At 50.8% G+C, this 20,852-nt stretch overlaps 2 protein-coding genes across 2 annotated transcripts; both read left to right on the forward strand.

The window, feature by feature from the left end:
* Positions 1-522: 522 nt before the first annotated feature.
* On the forward strand, positions 523-8,027 carry LOC119091843 (proton channel OtopLc; the record flags this gene model as incomplete). The annotated part of the gene is given in 8 exon segments (XM_037214739.1): positions 523-675; positions 1,753-1,913; positions 2,433-2,619; positions 3,776-4,079; positions 4,329-4,523; positions 4,886-5,036; positions 6,631-6,693; positions 6,956-8,027. Coding segments are annotated over 8 exon segments (1,466 nt in total), but the record flags the coding sequence as incomplete, so codon positions are not given.
* Positions 8,028-10,012: 1,985 nt separating this feature from the next.
* Positions 10,013-20,718, forward strand: LOC119092603 (uncharacterized). The gene is made up of 9 exons (XM_037215558.1): positions 10,013-10,086; positions 10,473-10,560; positions 11,147-11,318; positions 13,914-14,105; positions 14,602-14,722; positions 15,402-15,607; positions 15,886-16,015; positions 17,440-17,732; positions 20,343-20,718. Exons 2-9 carry the CDS (start codon positions 10,473-10,475, stop codon positions 20,521-20,523), a joined length of 1,383 nt encoding a protein of 460 aa, XP_037071453.1. The 5' UTR covers positions 10,013-10,086; the 3' UTR covers positions 20,524-20,718.
* Positions 20,719-20,852: the final 134 nt, after the last annotated feature.

Below are 20,852 nucleotides of genomic sequence, written 5' to 3' on the forward strand. Positions count from 1 at the left end.
GTGCATCGCGGTGCTTTCCTTGATACTTTTGCTGTGTCTAAAACATAGCCAATTTGTGTTTTTGGTCAATGTCTTAAAGATGAAATGGCGGTCTCCCTTTTACGTGGTGCCAGCGGCCCGCTGTAACCTATTTAAACCACTTTTTCGCGCACCGCATCACGTTTGCATTATTTTTGGCACGCCACATGTCTGTCCCCAGAATGCAGCCCCACGCTGCCTGCAGTTGAGCGGTCGGGTAAAAATATATACTGTCCCGTTGGCGACACTTTTGGTGGCATTGCGTGTCAAAACGCTCGTGGCAAGGTACGACTGCAGCATTGCAGAAATGGTAGCTTCACATTTTAGTGCTATTGCCATCTTCGGAACAACTGAGGGCGGCGATTGGATGACCTGCCCTGTGGGTGACCTGTGACCGCGACACTTCTCAGTGTGACCTTCAGTTTGAGTGACCCGTGCTGCTGACCCTCCGGGACGTGACCTGCTGAGCGGTGGAGAGCTGACCTCACCTTCCTTCGCGCACAGGCCGCCTTCTGGGGCTGGACTCGAGCGCCCCGCGAGACGGCTCCGGCAGGGACGCTGACTCAGTGAGCCAGGCCAGCAGAGCCTCGCACCGCAAGCCCTACCTGGTGCTGGTGGCCAATTACGGCAGCTTCTACCTGCGCATGGGCGCCGTCCGTGAGTGGCCTACCTGGGCATTGGGTCAGTCCTCGGAAGTCCTACCTGTGCACTGGTGCAGGGTTTGAGTGGTAAGCCATGGTGTACCTGTGTTCAGTTGTGTTCCTGAACACTATTGGCTTATGTGGTTATGTCATTGTGTACCACAGTTACCATTCATGCCAGGATTGTGATGCGTTCGGGTGGGCGACATTCAAAATGCTGGCTCATACCATTCATACCACAATGACCACATCAGGTTTTGCTGGGATTCAACATTCCATAGGTGCTGTGCTGGATTCTGCCATTATGTGAAGTGGTGAGTGGGTACATTTGTTCATAACATGGGCCTGGGCTAGTCCAGTAAAGGCGATTAAAGGACTGGGTTGCGCCTCACAAATTTTCCTACAGAAAGGGCCATTAATCATCATTGCTGTAATGGTTAACGCAAAGCTTAAACGCGGGGATACGCACATTTAGATCGCCGTTGTTTATAGCCACTTTTAACGCTGTTTGGGCCTAACACGAGGTAGAAGGGACTTTGGCTTCATGCTGCGGCGATAGTGCGTTGCCGTAGGCCGGTGATCGCTCGACCTCTAGGGCCACCCAGCTGACGGCATGGCCCCTCGTGATACATCGGCGACACGTAGGTCATGTTGTATGTGTGCGTAATTAATGAAGCTTTCGAATGCTTACAGGGGACTGCAGGGAGGGAAGATCGTCACGAGATATGCGTCCATTGTGCATCTTCGTGTTTTGTGGAGCTTGCCGATTTGTGTACATTTCATGCGTCCAGAGGCGTATGCAGGCTTTCGCAGCGAGTTGGGCGCGCAGCTCAGTATTTTTGTCACTGTTGGTGCATCACAGGCATGCGCAAACTTATGGCATAATGTACAACATCGGATATTTGCCACACCACCCATACTTGCATTCGTTGTCATCACTTATTTAAGGTTGCGACCATCCCCACTGGCTTGTTGGCTTAACCAGCCGATTTAAGGCATGGCGGCTCCTTGCCTTGGTTTGTTTTGGCCACGCCCGAAGTTGCGTCATATGCAGGTTGCAGCCCAGTATGTGTCATGGGGATCATACCTGCAGTGTTCGGGATCGGCAGCATGATCTACTCTGGTCTAGTGATGGGCCAGTATTTTGAAATGTCTTCTTCGGACGACTGCACGAACATTCTGGTGGTCATCACGCCGGGACTACAGCTGGCGTTCACATTTGTCCAGATGTACTTCATCTTTCTCAACGCCAGTGTGAGTAAAGTGTACATCTAGAAGCATGCCAAGCTGTTTGGCTCAATCGGCTAGGTGGTCAGCTGGCGACAGCTGTTAAAATGCGGCGGAAATTTAGTATGATATGAATTTTGGTCAGTAATTAACAATGGCTCCCGCAGCCAACCACTCGCGTGATAGCGATTGATTTCCTTTCGATTGTTTTATTGACATCGCTAGCAACTTTGAAAACTGTTGACGATTAATGATGCTGTGGGGGCGCTGGTCGTTGTCCGTCATTAAGTTGCGTGAGCAATTTTTTCTCTTGATGACTTAATTGATCCTCTATCAAGGCAGCTAAGCTTAGTGTTCTATTTCGCTGAGCTTGATCCCTTATCCCGTGGGCATATTCTTGCTTGAAGCTCAACAATGCATACCTTATCCAACCGACTACAATGCCCATCTTGGACCTTCAGTACTGAAGGCAAAGCAGTATTCCCATTCTCACTGCCGCATTTTACTGCACCGACTGCATGACACCGGACGCCACCTGTCCTCCAGATGTGCGTGAACCAACACAAGCTGGTGGCGCGGTTCGGCCTGATGCACATGGTGGGCACCAATCTGTGCGTGTGGCTGAAAGTGGTGATCGAGGAGACCAAGCACGAGCTAGTGCACCTGCTAGGAGGACACGAGCTGGACGGCGACTCCTTGTCGGAGGAGAAATCTCTCCCCAGCCCGACCGAGCGTAGGTGGTGTCGCTCGGCGTCGGTAGGCCGTCGGTCCTGAAACACTTCCTTTTGATTTCAGCGGGTCTCCTCGCACGTCCTCTGAGTGGATTTTTCGGTCGCTGAATGGTAAAACCATACAAGCGCTCTTACGCTAAACCATGCTACGCTCTTCCAGTTTTCATCCTGCGCGCATTCCCGCACTAGCATACCCCGCATTGAATAAACGCAAATGAATTTGACACACTTTTATTGCACAAATGATGTGTGTTACAGGGGCCATTAAGAGTCGAACGGAAGGCCTCCACGCGATTCGCGGTTTGAAACGAAGGGCTCAGCCCTCGAAAATAGCTTTCAAAATGTTTTTGCAGTCCGAATCCGACATGCATAATCAATATGCGGACATACCTATGTCTCTAAATTGCGGTCTGAAAGGTCGGTCACAATTGACAAGTGTGCTGGGGCCTAGCCGTGGCAGCCACGGCCAGGTGTGTTTACAAGTGCGGTTTTGTTGTTGGTTGGGCTGCGGCCTAGTCGTGGCAGTGCGCCACGGCTAGGTGTGTTTACAAGTATGGCGGCCTAGTCCGGGCGGTGCGCCACGGCTAGGTGTTTTTACAAGTGTGGTTTTGTTGTTGGTTGAGGGGCGGATGATGCGTAGTAGCGGTCAGCGACAGAGTTTGTCTGCGTCGTGGGAGAACTTCCAACTGTGATTGCTGTGGTGTCCTTCCACGCTAGATAGCCCGGCCGTAGCTGCCTGGCGACAGAGTTCCGTGAACTGTGCTCTGGCGCGTAGTCAGAATTTTCCTCTGGGGAGGGGATGCCAAATGGTGTGTGAACTTCTGCAAACTGGGGCTGCCTCCTCACCAAATCGCTCACTATCTTCTACAAACCTTACTGAGTGGGAAGAGGGTGGGGGTGGGGGGCATACCCTCCTTTGGCTACGTTTCCAGCTCTGCTGCCACTCTCTGACGTCAGATGTCACGTGCTCTGTCGGATGGTAGGTGGCTGACCGCTCCGTGTCCCCAAAACATCGTCAATGAGCATGCACTGCGTCGGTCTGCCGCCGGAGTTTCCTTCCGCTGTTTGCCAGCAACCGTTTCGTCTCTGCCGTTGCCACCCGAGGGCCTCCGGGTTGCTGAACCTCGTCTGACCTTGCCCGCACCGATTCACCACCAGTCTCGTCCGAGAGTCACGAGGACCTCGACTTCCTCCTGAGCGACCTGGAACATTTCCGGACGGCCGTGGAGGGCACGGCGCTAACCAAGTGCGTGCGCTCGGACATCATGGGTCGGCTGGTGGACTCGGCAGCGCCGTTCCTCTTCCCCTGCACCATCGAGTACTCGCTGATCTGCGCCGCCACACTCTACGTCATGTGGAAGAACCTAAACAAGTTGAATACGGTGTGCGTCATACGCGACGTCAGCCTCTCCACGCTCTCCGAGAAGAACAGGAAGCATCAGTATTCGGTCGACTGCGCCAGGTCCGCGTGTGTGCCCGCGTGTTCTCATCTCTTGGCTTGACTTCTCTCTGTTACGTGATCAAGCTCACTGGGCCTGTTTTGCAATTTTTACATGATTTGCAGCCCGTGCTGCCAACCTCCGCATGAAGTTTTAGAAGTAATTCCAATGGGACGTATAATTTGATACAGGTATCTTAAACGATGACAAAAGTCGGAGGATTTTCAAGTGAACATTGCAACAGCAATAACAGTTTCTGGGTTATGTTTCAGGGCTTCAAAAGGTCTGTTCCTGGGCATCCTGGTGTTTGTTGCGTCAGTTATTTCTCTGATTCTGTTCTTCGTGCTCATCAATAAGAGCAGCACGCGAGGAGTGGCCATCCTGAGCGCCAGCATGACGGAGCTGGTGTTGTACAGCGTCACCGTCCTGGCTACCCTTGTCGGCATGGTGCAGATCCAGCGACTCAGGTAGGAGTCCCTCCCCCCCCCCCACCCTCACGCCACCCTTTGGCTGCATCCTGATCAAGCAAAGCCACTGTTTGCGCGGCTAGCTATCTGAAGACTTATGAAAGCTCACTCCGGAGCGGGACATTCGCGCCAACTGAAATGACAGTATGAAATGGTTGTCGTGCGTATTCAACGTGCATCGATTAGATGTGTTGCATGGAAATTAGGCTATTCGTGCTGAAATTGTTTCGGTGAATTTTCATCCTGCCATTATCAGCACCACTGTTCAACATTCGCTGTGCTGTGGTCGAGCGCTATTTATTGTCGATCAACCACCCGGAAAAGTCCGCACGTTATTGACCTCTGTGACGTCCGCGTTGCAGGTACGACACAGACAGAAACATAGAGCTGGACAACATCCTATTGGTCGTGGCCCAAACTGGAGTTTATTTGTACGCTTCATTCAACATCATCGGCTCACACTTCTCCGGTGACGTCTACTATCTGGTCACGGGCGTCATGTCTATTGTACAGGTATGTCGCATCGACCGAGCAGATCTGACGCGCAAGGCTCGGCTTATCCTATGGTGTGCTGAGGGTGTGTGCGAGCGCATAAGGTATCATTGGGCTCGTGTTGTAGTCGACAATTGATCGGTTCTATTTTGGAAATATGCATTCTGCTTAGTGATGCAAGCATTTACTCGGAGATGAAATCCATTTAGTTCTTAGTCGAATTACATAGCACCCAAACAAGCATTTAGTCTAATTATAACGCATATATATATATATATATATATATATATATATATATATATATATATATATATATCTCTCTCTCTCTCTCTCTCTCTCTCTCTCTCTCTCTCTCTCTCTCTCTCTCTATATATATATATATATATATATATATATATATATATATATATATATATATATATATATATATATGTGTGTGTGTGTGTGTGTGTTGGTAAGCCGATTTTTTTTGTTGCTGCTGACGTAAGAGAAATCACGGTGTAATCGCGTAGTATTAGCCCTATTCCTCGGAGAAAAACCAGGAGAATGGAAATATAGTTGGGTTGAGATTTCGGCAACATGTCTTTATCAAAACAATAGCAGAAGTGAATTCAAAATTGCCTGCCGATGATCCTACTCCATCTTTCAGCTTTTTTTAAAAGCATGCGACAGTTTTTACAGGACACCAACGTTCAGAGGTTTAAACAAAGAGCGATTGCCAGTCATTACCACGATCCAGTGCCTACCTAAGAATTAGAATGCGCAAACCTACGTGTACATGCAAACGAATTCAAGCAAACAGGCATCACGCATCGCGCATCAATTATGCATGCAAACGATTTCAACTGAAGAGGCATGGCACATCACGCGTCAGGTACCACTTACACATGTAAACGATTTTAAGCTAGCACGGATCACACATAAAGGCACATATCACGTTCCCATAATCGGTCATAATGAGCCCTGTATGTTAGAGTTTGGTCACCGACTTTTGATAAGAAAAGGTTAACTTATTTTCCTGCCTGGGTGGCCCTGTGCTCTGTAGATGACTGAGCTCTAAAATGGGCATAGGGTCCATACTTCCTTCGATTTCAGCCTTAGCGTGTTTTGCCACAGAAAGGTCACCGAAAGGTGGTTTTTCTGTTTTATTGTATTGTTTATTCTCGTTTGTATTTGTTGTGTTTTGTTTGTGTTTGTTTGTATTTATTTATTGTATTGTTTATTTTTGTTTATTTTTGTTTATTATTGTATTGTTTACCCTGTTTTATTTTTAGTCTCGCAGATCTTCATTACATCTCAAACGAATAGGGCGCATGGAATCCCCGGCATAGACCATGTCTCTCTCACGTTTTTCACACAGTTTACACTTGACTTCGTAAACCACTTTTTTTGCGTGCAAACCTCTTGAAACTAAAGTTTCGATAAAGGCATGTTGCCGAAATATCAACCGAACTATATCTCCATTCTTCTGGTTTTTCTCCGAGGAATAAAACTATTGCTACTGTCTTTTCTATGCGAATAATGTTCTTCACTAATGCACTGAATAACTTACGTAGTTGTGGATTTTATTTTAAACCTGCAGAAGACGCTTTCAGATTTTTCATCTTCTCGCCAGGTTACCGTGCAGACCATGTTCATACTGGACGCTTCCTGCCGTCAGGCCTACAGATCACGCCAGGTCAGGATATTACAGCGAGCATGCTAGGTCACTAAGGCCATGGGGGATCTCTGTTTTGTCGCCAAATGAAAACACATTTCTGTGCGAAGGACAACATTGCGGCCCGACTGCCCAATACCCAATCCGCGACAGTTTTTCCCACATTCGTCGTCGTTTTAAAGCTTACTCTTAATTGGAAAATGACGGTATGGCTCGTTTGCCGTGTGCCCAATGCCGGCATGACACTGCCACGGTAAGCTGACCGGAATGTGTGGCGTGGCAGGTGCGAGACAAGCCCGGCCGGGAGGTGGTCACATTCCTGCTCATCTGCAACCTGGCCATGTGGTGTATCAACACGTTCGAGACGTCCCGCTCCGACGCGCACCCAAAGCAGCTGCACTTCTTCGGCTTCTGGGCGTGGACCATCATCAGCCACGTGTCCATGCCGCTGGCCATCTTCTACCGCTTCCATAGCACTGTGTGCCTCTGCGAGATCTGGAAAAGGGCGTACAAGTACAAGCCGGAGGCGGTCTGAGCGCTGAGATGTTATCGCTGGCCATCTTCTACCGCTCCCATAGCACTGTGTGCCTCTACGAGATCTGGAAAAGAGCGTACAAATACAGGCCAGAGGCGGTCTGAGCGCTCACAGGTTATCGCCATTTGGAACGCGATCAGTTCTTGGTGTGCTGGGAAGAGAAGGATTCGATTTCCCTTTGATAATGAATTGTGCCCCGTTCCCAGTGCCACATGGCTTTTCGGCCATTTAACCAATGTCATGTGATGTTTAACCTGCCATTGTGATTTGTTCTGTGTCCAGCCGTATACCCGCGTCTCATATCGAACTATTTGAATTGTTCCGCTGTGGAGGATTTTCGTCGCCGTCATGCATCTCAACACAATTTGGTTGTCAGCTGCACGACAGAGCAACTTTTTTAAAAGGATTTGGGATTCTCACCCTTTGCATGTAGATTTGCCAGTGCCTAACTAATGAAAACAGCCCGGAAATGGTGGTATACGTCGGGTTCCCTCAACGCTTTTTTAATGATATGCCGAGTGCGAGTGTCGAACGTGATGTTTGGATTTGTGATCAGCTTTTATTTATCATAAAATTTAGTTTTATTTGTGGGTTGGAAGCGCGCTCGTTCTAAGTGCATGCACGTAGATCTGACCACATGACCATTCTGTGCTGGCGTTGGACGATGTATCATTATGAACGACGTAGTGAAATTGACCGGTATCGCATGTACTCGTGTAGCAGCCCTTGTATTTTCCTGCTTTGTATGTAACGTGCGGACTGACCAGGCCTTCGATGTGCAGTTCAAATATATTCACAGTTTGCGCATGCTTTATAATGATCACATTCACTATCATTTTATCACCTTAAATGACAGTTAGAAAAAAACAAATGTCATATTTTTGTGCAAGGCTGTAACTTTTGGCACGATCACATTTAATTGAAAAGTGAACCTCAACAGTGCGTGCCGAAATGTTGCAGGAAGTCCGATTCAAATCGGTTAACAAGTAACGATTTTGACCTCAGACCTCCATACAACCTTTTGAGTGATCTTCATAAAGCCTGCCGTGGGATCGGGCCCAGAGTTTGGGCCTTTGTTGACAGTGATACGGCCGCGGGTCGGGTCACTCATAGACGCTACCGTGGGATCGGGCCTAGAGTTCGGGCCTCTGTTGGTAGTGATGCGGCCACACATCGGGTCACTCATAGACGCTGCCGTGGGATCGGGCCTAGAGTTCGGGCCTCCGTTGGCAGTGATACGGCCGTGGGTCGGGTCACTCATAGACGCTGCCGTGGGATCGGGCCTAGAGTTCGGGCCTCTGTTGGTAGTGATGCGGCCACACATCGGGTCACTCATAGACGCTACCGTGGGATCGGGCCTAGAGTTCGGGCCTCTGTTGGTAGTGATACGGCCGTGGGTCGGGTCACTCATAGACGCTGCCGTGGGATCGGGCCTAGAGTTTGGACCTCTGTTGACAGTGATACGGCCGCACGTCGGGTCACTCATAGACGCTGCCGTGGGATCGGGCCTAGAGTTTGGGCGTCTATTGGCAGTGATACGGCCGCGTCGGGTCACTCATAGACGCTGCCGTGGGATCGGGCCTAGAGTTTGGGCGTCTATTGGCAGTGATACGGCCGCGTCGGGTCACTCATAGACGCTACCGTGGGATCGGGCCTAGAGTTCGGGCGTCTATTGGCAGTGATACGGCCGTGGGTCGGGTCACTCAGCTCACGCCACTCACGCCACTCACACGGTGCTTACTCGCGTCATACGTGTGCCATGCATCGGCGGGCTCCATCTGGGTCAAGTTGACATTTTTGTGTGATCTAACGGCAGTCTCCATCTGGGTCAAGTTGACATTTTTGTGTGATCTAACGAGGCGTTTTATCTCCTAGGCCTGTCGGACTTTTGTTCAAAAATAGCATCAGGCTCTTTTTAAATGTAATGTTATCGAGTCAAGTGCTTCAGTGACTACCAAAAACGACAACGTGGGGGTCTCATGACGACAGACTCTTTTTCGTTAATTCGGTGGCGCTCATTGTTTTCCAGAGTGACTTTTGGATACGAATCCCATCTATCCACTGTTGTCACGCGGATGCTCTCCCTTTCTAAGGTGTTGCGAATTATGTCGGATGGCTCGTCCCAGCCTAGTGGCCAAACAGTTCTGGAGAGTAACACCGTGCAATAGCATCACACGGCTATTTTGGTGGCACAGTTGTCGCCTCCGGTTGAGGAATTGCACTTCGCACGTGGGAATGGAGCCGACACGAAGCTTCACCCAACGGCCACTGCCTCTTATATTCGCTGCCAGAAAAGATTGAAACGCCTGAACTATGGACGGCTGGTACAAACGCCTGAACTATGGACGGCTGGTACAAACGCCTGAACTATGGACGGCTGGTACAAACGCGTGCTAAGACGGAAACACCTTTCAACGAGGACATGCGCGTTCTCCAAATGCATCCTTCATTAACTCATTCATAATGAATGCAGGAATACCCAAATCGATCCTAAATTCTTCGATTATGCGTAAGGCCTTCGGATTAAAAAATAATGTTTAATGCGTAGTGCAATAATATTTAATGAGAAGTACAAGGCTGTTCTTCTCCAGTGAACTAATGCATCTGTTAATACTATGCTTCAAAGTCACATTTGATTTTCTCACCTGTGTAAGCACATTTTCATCACCTACCATCAAGCTGTTGTTAAATATTTGCACAAATGAGAAACATCTTGGGAAAAGAGCATATGGCTTTCGGATACGGCGCGCCAGCACCTTGCTATCTAAGGATCTGTGCACAACCGGGCCCAATAAAGTCCTGCTGGAGCTGCAGGTGCACTTCAGTCGCAAAGAACGTGATCTGAAAGCACTTCGCTGGGATCGTCCAACGCCAAAGAGGTCAGCACCGTCGTGTGATAATTGAGAGGCAGTCAGAATGAGTGTTATGGCATTCGACTAGCAGCATACGTGATACCCGCCCAGGGCTGTGCAGATTGTAAACGACGCACCACTCAGCACGGACCGCCGGCACGCAAAGGAAGGTGTGCAGGCATGCGCACGGAATACCTGCTGTGGAGTTGCACGTTGTAGCACGGGTACATACATACGTGCCGCACAATGAGTTTTTAGGTTGTGTCGAGGGATTGCTCGGGAAGTGTCACGGTTAGCTCAAGTGTCTCGGAACTGGTAAACCACCGAAGGCGCGTTCTTAGTGAAAAGCGGGGTAATGGTCTGAATAAAGGCGCTCTTTATTGAGCCCTCTGCTCACCTCGCACTCGCTGCAGATGTTGCTGAGGACGTTCGTCATCAGTCTGCTGCTGTTGCAATGCACCGGGCTGTTTCAAGAGCTGGACAGCACTGATTATCTAACAGGTATAGCTCTTCATTGATCAGCATGATTTGTGCTTATTGATTCTTCGTCTCTCGTGTGTTCCCAGTTCCCAGTTCTGTCAGTTAACGTGCGCATTTGTCATCGGCAGTGAAAAAAGAGGTCCGACCGAGCCTTCACCATCTGGTTTGCGTAATACACATTGCCACAGAGTATCTTACGTTACTGGCTCAAAACTCGGCTGGACCAACTGATTATGAAACATAAATGTCAGTTCGTTCAAAACAGTGCCTTCCAGCCGCTTGGAATCACTACGGTGGCTCATTTCATCGATTTCCTAACGCGCTGGAAGGCAGGGGTGCGTTCGATTAGCATATTTTATGACGAGTGGGTCTAATGTTGAATTATCTGAAGGCGTGCCAGACCCGAAATCCGATCGTTCCTTCGCTGAACATATAAACAATGCAGTTGGGTGATCTACATTAGTTGCAGGTGTCACGCTTCCTTGCCAACAAGCGACAGATCATGGCCAACTCTAAACCCTCCGGGACCTACGGGTAGGCACACCCGCCGTGTGGCCGAACCACCCCACCGGAGCCGGGGCTCCACCACGCCTGCGGCCTGTTACAGCGCTGTCGGACGGGGAGCCGATGCCAGCCGGCAGCATCGATGACCTGATCAGGAAGCTGCTGGAGCAGCTTCGCGCCAACATGTCGCAGGGCTTCCCGCAGTGGGGCGTCCCACCGCTGGACCCGCTGCATATCGCCAACATTCCGATCGCCATCGACGAGTCTGGCATCAGGTAGGACGAACTGGCACGCTGCCACGTGGGGGCGCGGCCGGCCGGACGGAACATCTTCGAAACAACCAGCAAATGGCTTCCATGCAAGTGGCACATCGGTCGGCGACGCTTCTGGCTTGGTTAGCCGTTAGAGCGTTTTCAGCGTGTCTGCCAACTTTAGAGCTATGTGATAGGGGAGGGAGGTAAGTGGTGGGTCGTCATTGAGGTTATCCTCGGTTGCCACCACTACCGAATCTTAAGCCCACATAGAGGCAAGTCTTCGGGGTGTGCGAGGGCGTTCTGGCAAAACTCCAACCGGGACGTGCGTGACGGCGGGCAATCCGCTACCCAAGAGGTGAGGAAGCAGAATGAAGCGATGGGCGAGGGAAACAGGGTAGCTGTTCATTAAGAGAAACGTTTTTGGACAACATTCATTGCGCAAAACTCCATATAATCTCACGAATTCTTGCACAAATTGTGGAAAACTTTTACGCGGCAATCCGTGGCGTCAATGCAAGGATGTCAACCTTTTGTACATGATTGCGGTTGGGATCCAGAGGACCAGTTGAAGGACCGAGGACCTAACCTTTTTTTAATTTTAGCCTTCTAACCCTTTTTTCACGACTGACTTATCCACTTTATATCGAAGAAATGTGAAATGAATTTCGAATGTGTGACCACAGGAGTGGAACTTTACCTATCTGCCTAACTCTATCTGTCTGCCTAACTCTACCTGTCTGCCCTCCACGATGCACGGGGGGTTTCCCGATTCGAAAATAATAATCTGAAAATAAAGTGGTCGAAATGGGGGGAACTTTTGTGCAGGGTGGCACTAAGCTCCAGGGGTGCCACAGTGCAGCGCGGCCCCTCTTGATGGGCCGCGCCGCACTGCGGTGGGTCCGCCCCTGGTGGGTCCGCCCCTGGTGGGTCCGCCCCTGGTGGGTCTGCCCCTGGTGGGTCTGCCCCTGGTGGGTCCGCCCCTGGTGGGTCCGCCCCTGGTGCTACGCCCAGAAACAACCCTGGAGCGTGCTTTTTCGCTTGCACTGTGGCTGAAGTACTGTGGCCTCATGCATGTGGCCCTCGCCCTGAGACCTCATGGCTCGACCAGCGACCTGCGCAGCACGGCCGATTACATTACGTTACGGCCGATTACAAAGACGCGCTCGAATTCCACATGCGTTTACACCTGCCTGATATGCGAGGCGTGCACCGCATTTCGCCAGTACAAAACGGGAACCTTTGGAACGAAACATGTAAGTAGATATATTTGCACATTTAAACAGCACATACAAATAAACCATTGGATTTGAAAAAAAAACATTTCTATTTTGCCAAGTTCTGAGATGACATTAGAAATTATCTTTGTTTCTTACGCTGATGGAGAATTGCAGGGCGTGTTCCACATTGTGGACGCCCAGCCCAACATCGGGAGGTCCAGCTAAACATTACGGAGGGAAAAGGTGGCATGGCCCTCCCGAAGATATACGAAGTTCCACCCATGTTGCAAGGTCAATATTCTTGCAACCTGGCTGCTCATCTACATCGACACCAAGAAATCGCCAGGAATCGCACACTCACAAATCGCGGAAATCCCATATTCTGATGCGTTTTTCCTCAGGAATCAACAATCAATCCAACAACAATCAATCCAAACCCCCTTTTCGCCACATGACGGCCCTATGCACCACCGTCATTCTCTGTTCAAATGTCGATTTCCCGAGTGCTTCTCTTGCTACCTACGGATTCTTCTCACGCCGCTTGGCTAAACTGACTAATAATTTATAAACGTTGTCTTGCTTGGTCTTCCGCAGTAGGTCAGACGTGGATGTCACGGCGAAAAATCGCCTGCAGGCTTTGTGCGTCGCATGCGTGTCTATTTTGGCTAGGTGCGCGGCGTGCGGCTGGCTCTTTATCACATTGCTTCACCTATGGCAGGGCGCTGTGCCTGTTGGCGATCATTCTTCATGTTCCAAACGTCGATAGAAACCTTTGTGTGCCCTAACCTCAGTAGCAGTCAGTAGCCTCAGTAGCGCTAGCGCAGTAGGGCTCAGTAGCAGTTGACGGTGTTCATGGAACCGGTGACACGGCCCAAGACAGGCGCCACATCGCGGCACTGGATTTGTCCCGGCGGGCCAAAGCCCGAATCCGCTGCCGGCACCAAATGTAGCTGTACATGTTGCAACTACGTCCTCCACCCGGGGAGACAACATAAGTAACTGATTTAGTCTATGGGAGTCTTCTTTGGTGCTCGTTAAGAGTGAACAGCCAGGTTTGAACAATCAGGGAAACATTGATTAGCTACGAACATACTTCAAGAGATCCAAGGACTTCGAGAGGCACATCGCTTCATGCAGCGCGTATTAAGCAATGACACCGTATCTATCTGTGGCGTTTGGCCCAAAGCTATTTTTTGTTGTTACCTGCAAGGATATAATTATGAAACGACCAGAAATACCTGTATCTAACAGGGATATTGCAGCGTAATCCACAATAGAGCATAACAAATATTCACCAATGCATTGGATCGTTAACCTTTGAAAATGAGTCGAGACGGTGTCGCCGTTGGGATGTCAGCGATCGAGTCTGCCAGAGTTGATGCGATCCGTCTGTTTGCAGTGTGCACGCGAACATCACGGACGGTGACGTCACCGACCTGTCTCAGTTCGTCATCGATAAAGTGCACGTCAGTCTGCTGACGCTGAAGGCACAACTGGCGCTGAGTCTGTCCGACATCAAGCTGGTCTGTAACTACTTCCTGGAGGGCCTGATCGCCGACCTGTTCCCACTCTACGGCTCTGGTCCGTCCAGGTAGTGCAGACCTAATTATACTCTAGAGGTCTGGTCCGTCCGGGTAGTGCGGACCTCCTTACACTCTACAAGTCTGGTCCGTCCAGGTATTGCAGATCTACTTATACTCTTTAGGTCTGGTCCGTCCAGGTAGTGCTGGCGTACTCATACACTACAGTTCTGGTCCGTCCAGGTAGTACAGACCTACTAATAATCCACGCATTACGATCGAACAGCTCAAGCATTAACTAACCGGCTCAAGATTCTGGTTCATAAGCATACAACTGCAGGCAGTTGCCACCAAATGACCAGCATGATACTCTATGTCACGGCTATTCCTCACAACGCAGTAACCTATTGTCCATTTGCGAACACCCTTTAAAGATCATGCGGTTAGCTGCCGTGAGCCGGCAATGGGCCGGGCTGTGGCCCGCGCGAGGGGCGCCGCCGGACTACCGGGCGCCGTGGACTGCTGCCAGCCCGGTGTGAAGCCCTGCCCGCCCCGCCCCTGCCGCAGCGTGGCTCTGAGCAACATCTCCCTGAGCGTGAACGCCGACCTCAACCTCAACCGCACAGACGGCCACGAGCACGTGCAGATCGCCACCATGGACTTCGACTTCCACGTGAACGCCATGGACGTATGTTTGCCGACAGCCTGAAATGAATGACATGCGGCTGCATTCATTTGCTACGGACAGTTGAACATGAGGAACTTTAACATTTTTCTCGTAACAGCCGCAAAGTCCACCTGCCGTGTCCATGGAAATTATGTTTTCAGGGGTTGAAATATAACATTATGTTATTTAGGTGCATGATCGTCCTGCTTGTGGTGGATTTGAGACTTGCAGGTGTCCGGCAAAGCTTTTGGATTTTCATTTAGACAATGGAACGATAACTCAAACGGAAGTTTTTAAGTGCATTTGAGACGAGCATTACACACATAGATAAGACAGTACTGTCAGCCTCATTTTTCGTGGAATAACCAGGAGAAAGGAGAGATAGACGCATTGATACTTCAGCTACGTGCGTTTATGGAAACGAACATTGGTCAATACGAATATGAATGGTGGTTGCTCATATTTGTTTAGATAAACGAGTGTAGCCGAATTACCTATGTATCTATCTTTCCTTTCTCATGATTATTCTACGAGGAAGAAGGCTAACAGCTGCCGTATCTACGAAAACTCGAATGGAGTGACTCGTTGAATTGGTCGCTCTCACAACTGAGAGCTGTCACTTTACCAATCGAATAGCAATGCAATGCGTCATGACAAGTCAAGGAGTTGGGAGCTGCCACCGTTGCTTTCCCCCTCGCAGATTCAGATCCATGACCTGTTCGACAACGACGACCTGGCGACCGTGATTGACGGGTTCGCTGACGACATCGGCCCTCTGCTGATCGACATCCTGGTAAACGACACGAGGCGCGACCTGCTGCCTGCCATCATCGAACAGCTGAACGACCTGCTCTGGAACGTCACCCTACCGATCCTGGCCGAGCCGGAGCCGCAGCCGGAGAGCAGGTGGGCTGCTCCGCCGAACTCGCCTTACACAAGCGAGCAAAGGTCACCTGTCACGGTCACAGGGCAGGCGACTGTGACTCTAGACTGGAGACCTGCTTTCAGTGGAGTGAGTGCACATCGCTGCGCAAGAAGCAATAGTGCGTGTCGTTGGTTTGACTGCTTTATGGCTCTCTCCGTCATCTGAGGAGAAAAGTGATCAGTGTTGTATGTACATGTGGCAATGGCGGTCATCACGTGTGATGCTTCATTGGACTGGTCTGCGTGTGTTGTGCCGGCAGAGCTCTGGTGCCTGCGCTAACCAGCACTGCCAACGCCAACTCGTTCTTCGATCGGCTGATCCCGTACCTGCAAAACTACATCAAGTCCAATAAGCTGGATCCGTTTCCCCTGCCAGAATTCGATGTAACGGTAATATTGCATCACCCGCAAGGAGAAATAGGTACGGCCGTGACTGCTCATTGCCAGGACTATTAAGGGCTATCATGACAGACAGTGGTCGGCCTTAGTACCGACTATCGGCGATCTGTCTCCCTCCCCCCCTCGAGACAGCGGGGAGCGCCAGACGGAGCCGTCACACAAGTCAAGGTCAGCACCCACGTGTTGCGCTCTCAGCCTCTATCTCAGCCAGAGTCGCCGTGCCAGCCCTCACACTGCGCGAAACACGCAGAAACGCCGAGTGACTGCGTCCCGCCCCGGAGGCCGGCTGGTACCATGTGAGCAACTAAACGGGCCCGGTCACGATCCTGTGTCACGCCCCAGAGGCCGGCTGGTACCATGTGAGCGACTAAACGGGCCCGGTCACGATCCTGTGTCACGCCCCGGAGGCCGGCTGGTACCATGTGAGCGACTAAACGGGCCCGGTCACGATCCTGTGTCACGCCCCGGAGGCCGGCTGGTACCATGTGAGCGACTAAACGGGCCCGGTCACGATCCTGTGTCACGCCCCAGAGGCCGGCTGGTACCATGTGAGCAACTAAACGGGCCCGGTCACGATCCTGTGTCACGCCCAGAGGCCGGCTGGTACCATGTGAGAGCAACTAAACGGGCCCGGTCACGATCCTGTGTCACGCCCCAGAGGCCGGCTGGTACCATGTGAGCGACTAAACGGGCCCGGTCACGATCCTGTGTCACGCCCCAGAGGCCGGCTGGTACCATGTGAGCAACTAAACGGGCCCGGTCACGATCCTGTGTCACGCCCAGAGGCCGGCTGGTACCATGTGAGCGACTAAACGGGCCCGGTCACGATCCTGTGTCACGCCCCAGAGGCCGGCTGGTACCATGTGAGCGACTAAACGGGCCCGGTCACGATCCTGTGTCACGCCCCGGAGGCCGGCTGGTACCATGTGAGCAACTAAACGGGCCTGGTCACGATCCTGTGTCACGCCCCAGAGGCCGGCTGGTACCATGTGAGCAACTAAACGGGCCGGTCACGATCCTGTGTCACGCCCCAGAGGCCGGCTGGTACCATGTGAGCGACTAAACGGGCCCGGTCACGATCCTGTGTCATGTGTGTGTGTACGCTGCCGCGAGCCCAAGGCGCGACGCCTCTGGCCGCCACTGAGTCACCACACTTGGCGTGCCACCACGGCCGATCAGTAAGTAAGAGATCCGCCGAGCGGGCAGTGGCAGCGATCCCACCACGACCGCTCGTTGGCGCCTCTGAGCAGCGTCCCACCGCGGGCTGATGTCCCGTGCCCGCAGCATCTCTGAGCAGCGTCCCGCCGCGGACTGATGTCCCGTGCCCGCAGCACCTCTGAGCAGCGCCCCGCCACGGGCTGATGTCTCGTTCCCGCAGCACCTCTGGGCGTGACCAGTGCCTGATCTTGCGGCAGGCGGCCGGCACCGGTGTGAAGCTGTACCAGGGCTCGCTAACGGGGCTGTCATCCTGCGGACGCAACGGCGACTCCCAGCTGGCTTACGACGAGGCTGAGTGGTTGTCTGTCAGCTCGGGGATCGGCTTCCAGCAGATGTCGGCCGGCTACACACTCAAGATCGAAGTCTTCGGCATCGGGCCGCACGTCACCGCCGAGATCACACTGAGCAACACCAAGGCGCAGTTCGCTGCCCAGATCTCGTCCAAGTCGCTGGCCATCAAACTCACCGATCTCAAGATCTCCGATATCGGGTATGACGCATGGTGGTTTACATTGGTGGCTGTATTAAGACTCGTTTGCAAGCAGCATGCGTCGTTACATCATCAGTAAGGCACTGCTTGCAATGCAACGTCCGTAGTACTCAGTGCGACAGGCATTGTGCCACATAACATATACACCAGATGTGTTGAGCTTTAGAAGTAACACAAACATAGCAGAATGCCGCTGGGAGTAAGTCTGATGGGGTAGATAATTGATATTGGCAATGGATTTCTTACATGTAACGCCGCGCGAGTTGCATCCTACAGGCGGTGGGTTGGCTGAGTTCTTGACTGACCCATTTTATTAACAATTCACAGCTGCCTGCATGTCATCGATCATTAACATGTTGGCCGACTCGTTGCTGGATCGAGCAACTCCGGCTGATGAACACGCGCGGTCATCTACAGAAGCATCGTTGCACACACAGCTGGTTACGTGCGCTCGCGTCTAGTGTAACATTTCAGGAGCTATATTTGTGAACCCGCATGTAAAAATGTAAAAGTTAGATCAATGTCTTGGAAAGGTTGGGTCAAGGCAGATTGTCCTCTTCAAACTCGGCTAGGGCAGCGAATGCACCATCTGTCACCTCTTGGTCTGGCATGGCATTTTCGAACATTGGATGGCAGGAATGCTAGTTTTAGAGTGAATTGGGGGTGGGGGTGGGGGGGGGGACGGAGGGAGACTGAGCCGATAAAGTTAACCTAAATTCCCTCGAAACACATTTTTTCCGGTTTTCGGTCAAATTAACATTGTTTTTCGGCATAGAAATGACTTACATTTCAAGGTAGAGTGAAGCCGCATTTTTGTGATGAGGAGAGAACAGTGTAATTCACGAAAAAACATGCTGGTTATTTGGACCTTCGTACTCAACAAAAATAGGTGTCGTTCGTCCCGCATCGAAGCTGGCCCGAGGTGCAAAAACATGTGTGCATGCGGAAATACGTGGCCTGACACGTAGGAGCGGTAACATATGGAACATTTTAGAGTACACTGCCGCGATGTACCGATACTTTAAACTAGAACTGAACTCCACGACCTTTTCACCAGAAATGTCGATAACTGGAGGGACAGCGAAGGTAGGGACTGGTGACCGAATGGATCTCCAGAGTGGCCATCTAAAAAAAATCGGCGTGACCAGCGGCTTGACACGTCTTGGCAGGTCATATAAGCAAGGACAGTCTTGCAACTTAGTGTTTCAGGGTGATGTGAGTTGTCATGTTGAAAATAATCGCCCCTCAGTGTGTCTGGAGGTAACGGTTGAGCAACGTTTTCCGGAAAGTATTGATTATATTGAGGAAACTTAACGTTTTGAAGCTGTGCGCATGCCCACTTTGCAAGAGTCTGTCAAGACCAGGCCAATATTTATTTAATTCAGGAGCACACCGCAAAAATATGTTGATTCGATTCCTCGTCGCCCGTTTTGTGACGCAGCCAGGCGAAAGATACACTGGAACTATACCTTAAATCTTCCCAGTCCTGCGATGTTCTGTGGTCCGCGTAATAGCTCTTCTGTTTAGAGCGCTTACCTTCCGATTCACAGACCTGTAGCCGAGTGAGTTCGAGTCGTGCTCTCTGTTTGTCCCCGACTGAGACAGCCTGCGGCTGTTGGCAGCAGCCCAGCCGGGGCCCGAGTAACGGCCGAGCGCAGCATGAGCCGTGCGGAAGATATCGGCACGTTAAGCTCGCGCCGCAAAGCTATGCGGTTGACCCACAATTACCGTTGACCCACAATCACTGTTGACTACCGCCGCCGCTTCAGTGTTTTTATCACTCAGTTGTCAGTCGAATACTACCACAGCTACGGGTGTGCAACAAATACGCTTGTCACTAATGAAGGAAATATGGGTTAATTTGGTCCACCCCGCACTTTCAAAAGCTGCCGCGTTTTGCAGTCAGTTCTTCTTGATCCCAATCCAGGTGTTATCAAGTGAAAATTTTGACAAACATTTGAAGGCTGGCCTAACATCCAAAGGGGCTGGCATGACAAAAATGCTATGTACGTACCAATGACTGTTTGATGCAAAATGAAGATGATACCAACAGTAATGAGTCTAGGTATCTAGTACACCAATAGCTGATATCATTTTCCCCATTTCCTTGGCCCAAAACTCCCTTTTTCCCATATGCATCGGGGGCTCAGAGGAGCATTGAGAGGACCCAAGTCAGCATCAGTGGGGTTAGGGGAGACTCAGGCCCCCTACGGTATATAAAGTCAACGTCAGTGGGGTTAGGGGGCAGCGGCGAGGCTCAGGCCCGCGACGGTATATAAAGTCGACATCAGTGGGGTTAGGGGGCAGCGGGGTGCTCAGGCCCTCGACGGTATATAAAGTGATTCTCATACTGGGTAGTGTTTAGAAATAAACAAACCCCCATGTGTCCTGGGCATGTTCGGCTGCTTATGCATTATGCATGTTGTTATGCACCTAATTTCATACCATGCTTCGCTTGAACAACATTTGCAGGTGTCTTGTCTTTCGTTTGACGTGGTAAATTAATCTTTCATCCTCGAATCCGGTAATTCCGCCGGAATGCACCCGTTCGTGTAATCGTACCTATATGCGTCCTTCGCCAACAGCCCTGACACGCGTGGCCTTTCGCAGGGGCGTGAGCGTGAAGATCCGCGGACTCGGGATATGGGAGTTCCTCCTCGAACCCATCGTCGACGTCATCGTCGATCTCTTTAAGGGCCAAATAGCTGATGCTGTGTCTGGTGCCCTTTTCAGCACACTGGATGATGTACTCTCTAAAATTGATCTTCTTTCTATTCTGGAAAATCTCTAATGTGGACCCTGAAGTCCTTTCTTATGTATACTTTCAATTTTCTGTCTTGGAAATGAAGAAATCGTTTGTTATTTGCGCTTCCAATTCCTTCACTTAAATTACTTCTGTTTTTAACTTATTGACTGCATCCGTAAGCGGGCATCTTTTAAATCTGTACATCGCTTATGCCAAATAAATGAGTAAATAATTGATTAATCCTCAGCATGTTCATGCTATCTTTTATATCATGATTACATTTTGTGACCTCTCCTCAACACGTGTTCTGCTTCGCCCCCTTATAGGTATTCCTAAAAATTTCCGCCCTGTTTGCAGTACATTCAATAGCAGCA

This window comes from Pollicipes pollicipes, unplaced genomic scaffold, assembly GCF_011947565.3.
Source record: "Pollicipes pollicipes isolate AB1234 unplaced genomic scaffold, Ppol_2.1 Scaffold_3447;HRSCAF=4054_pilon_pilon_pilon, whole genome shotgun sequence".
NCBI lineage: Eukaryota > Metazoa > Arthropoda > Thecostraca > Pollicipedomorpha > Pollicipedidae > Pollicipes > Pollicipes pollicipes.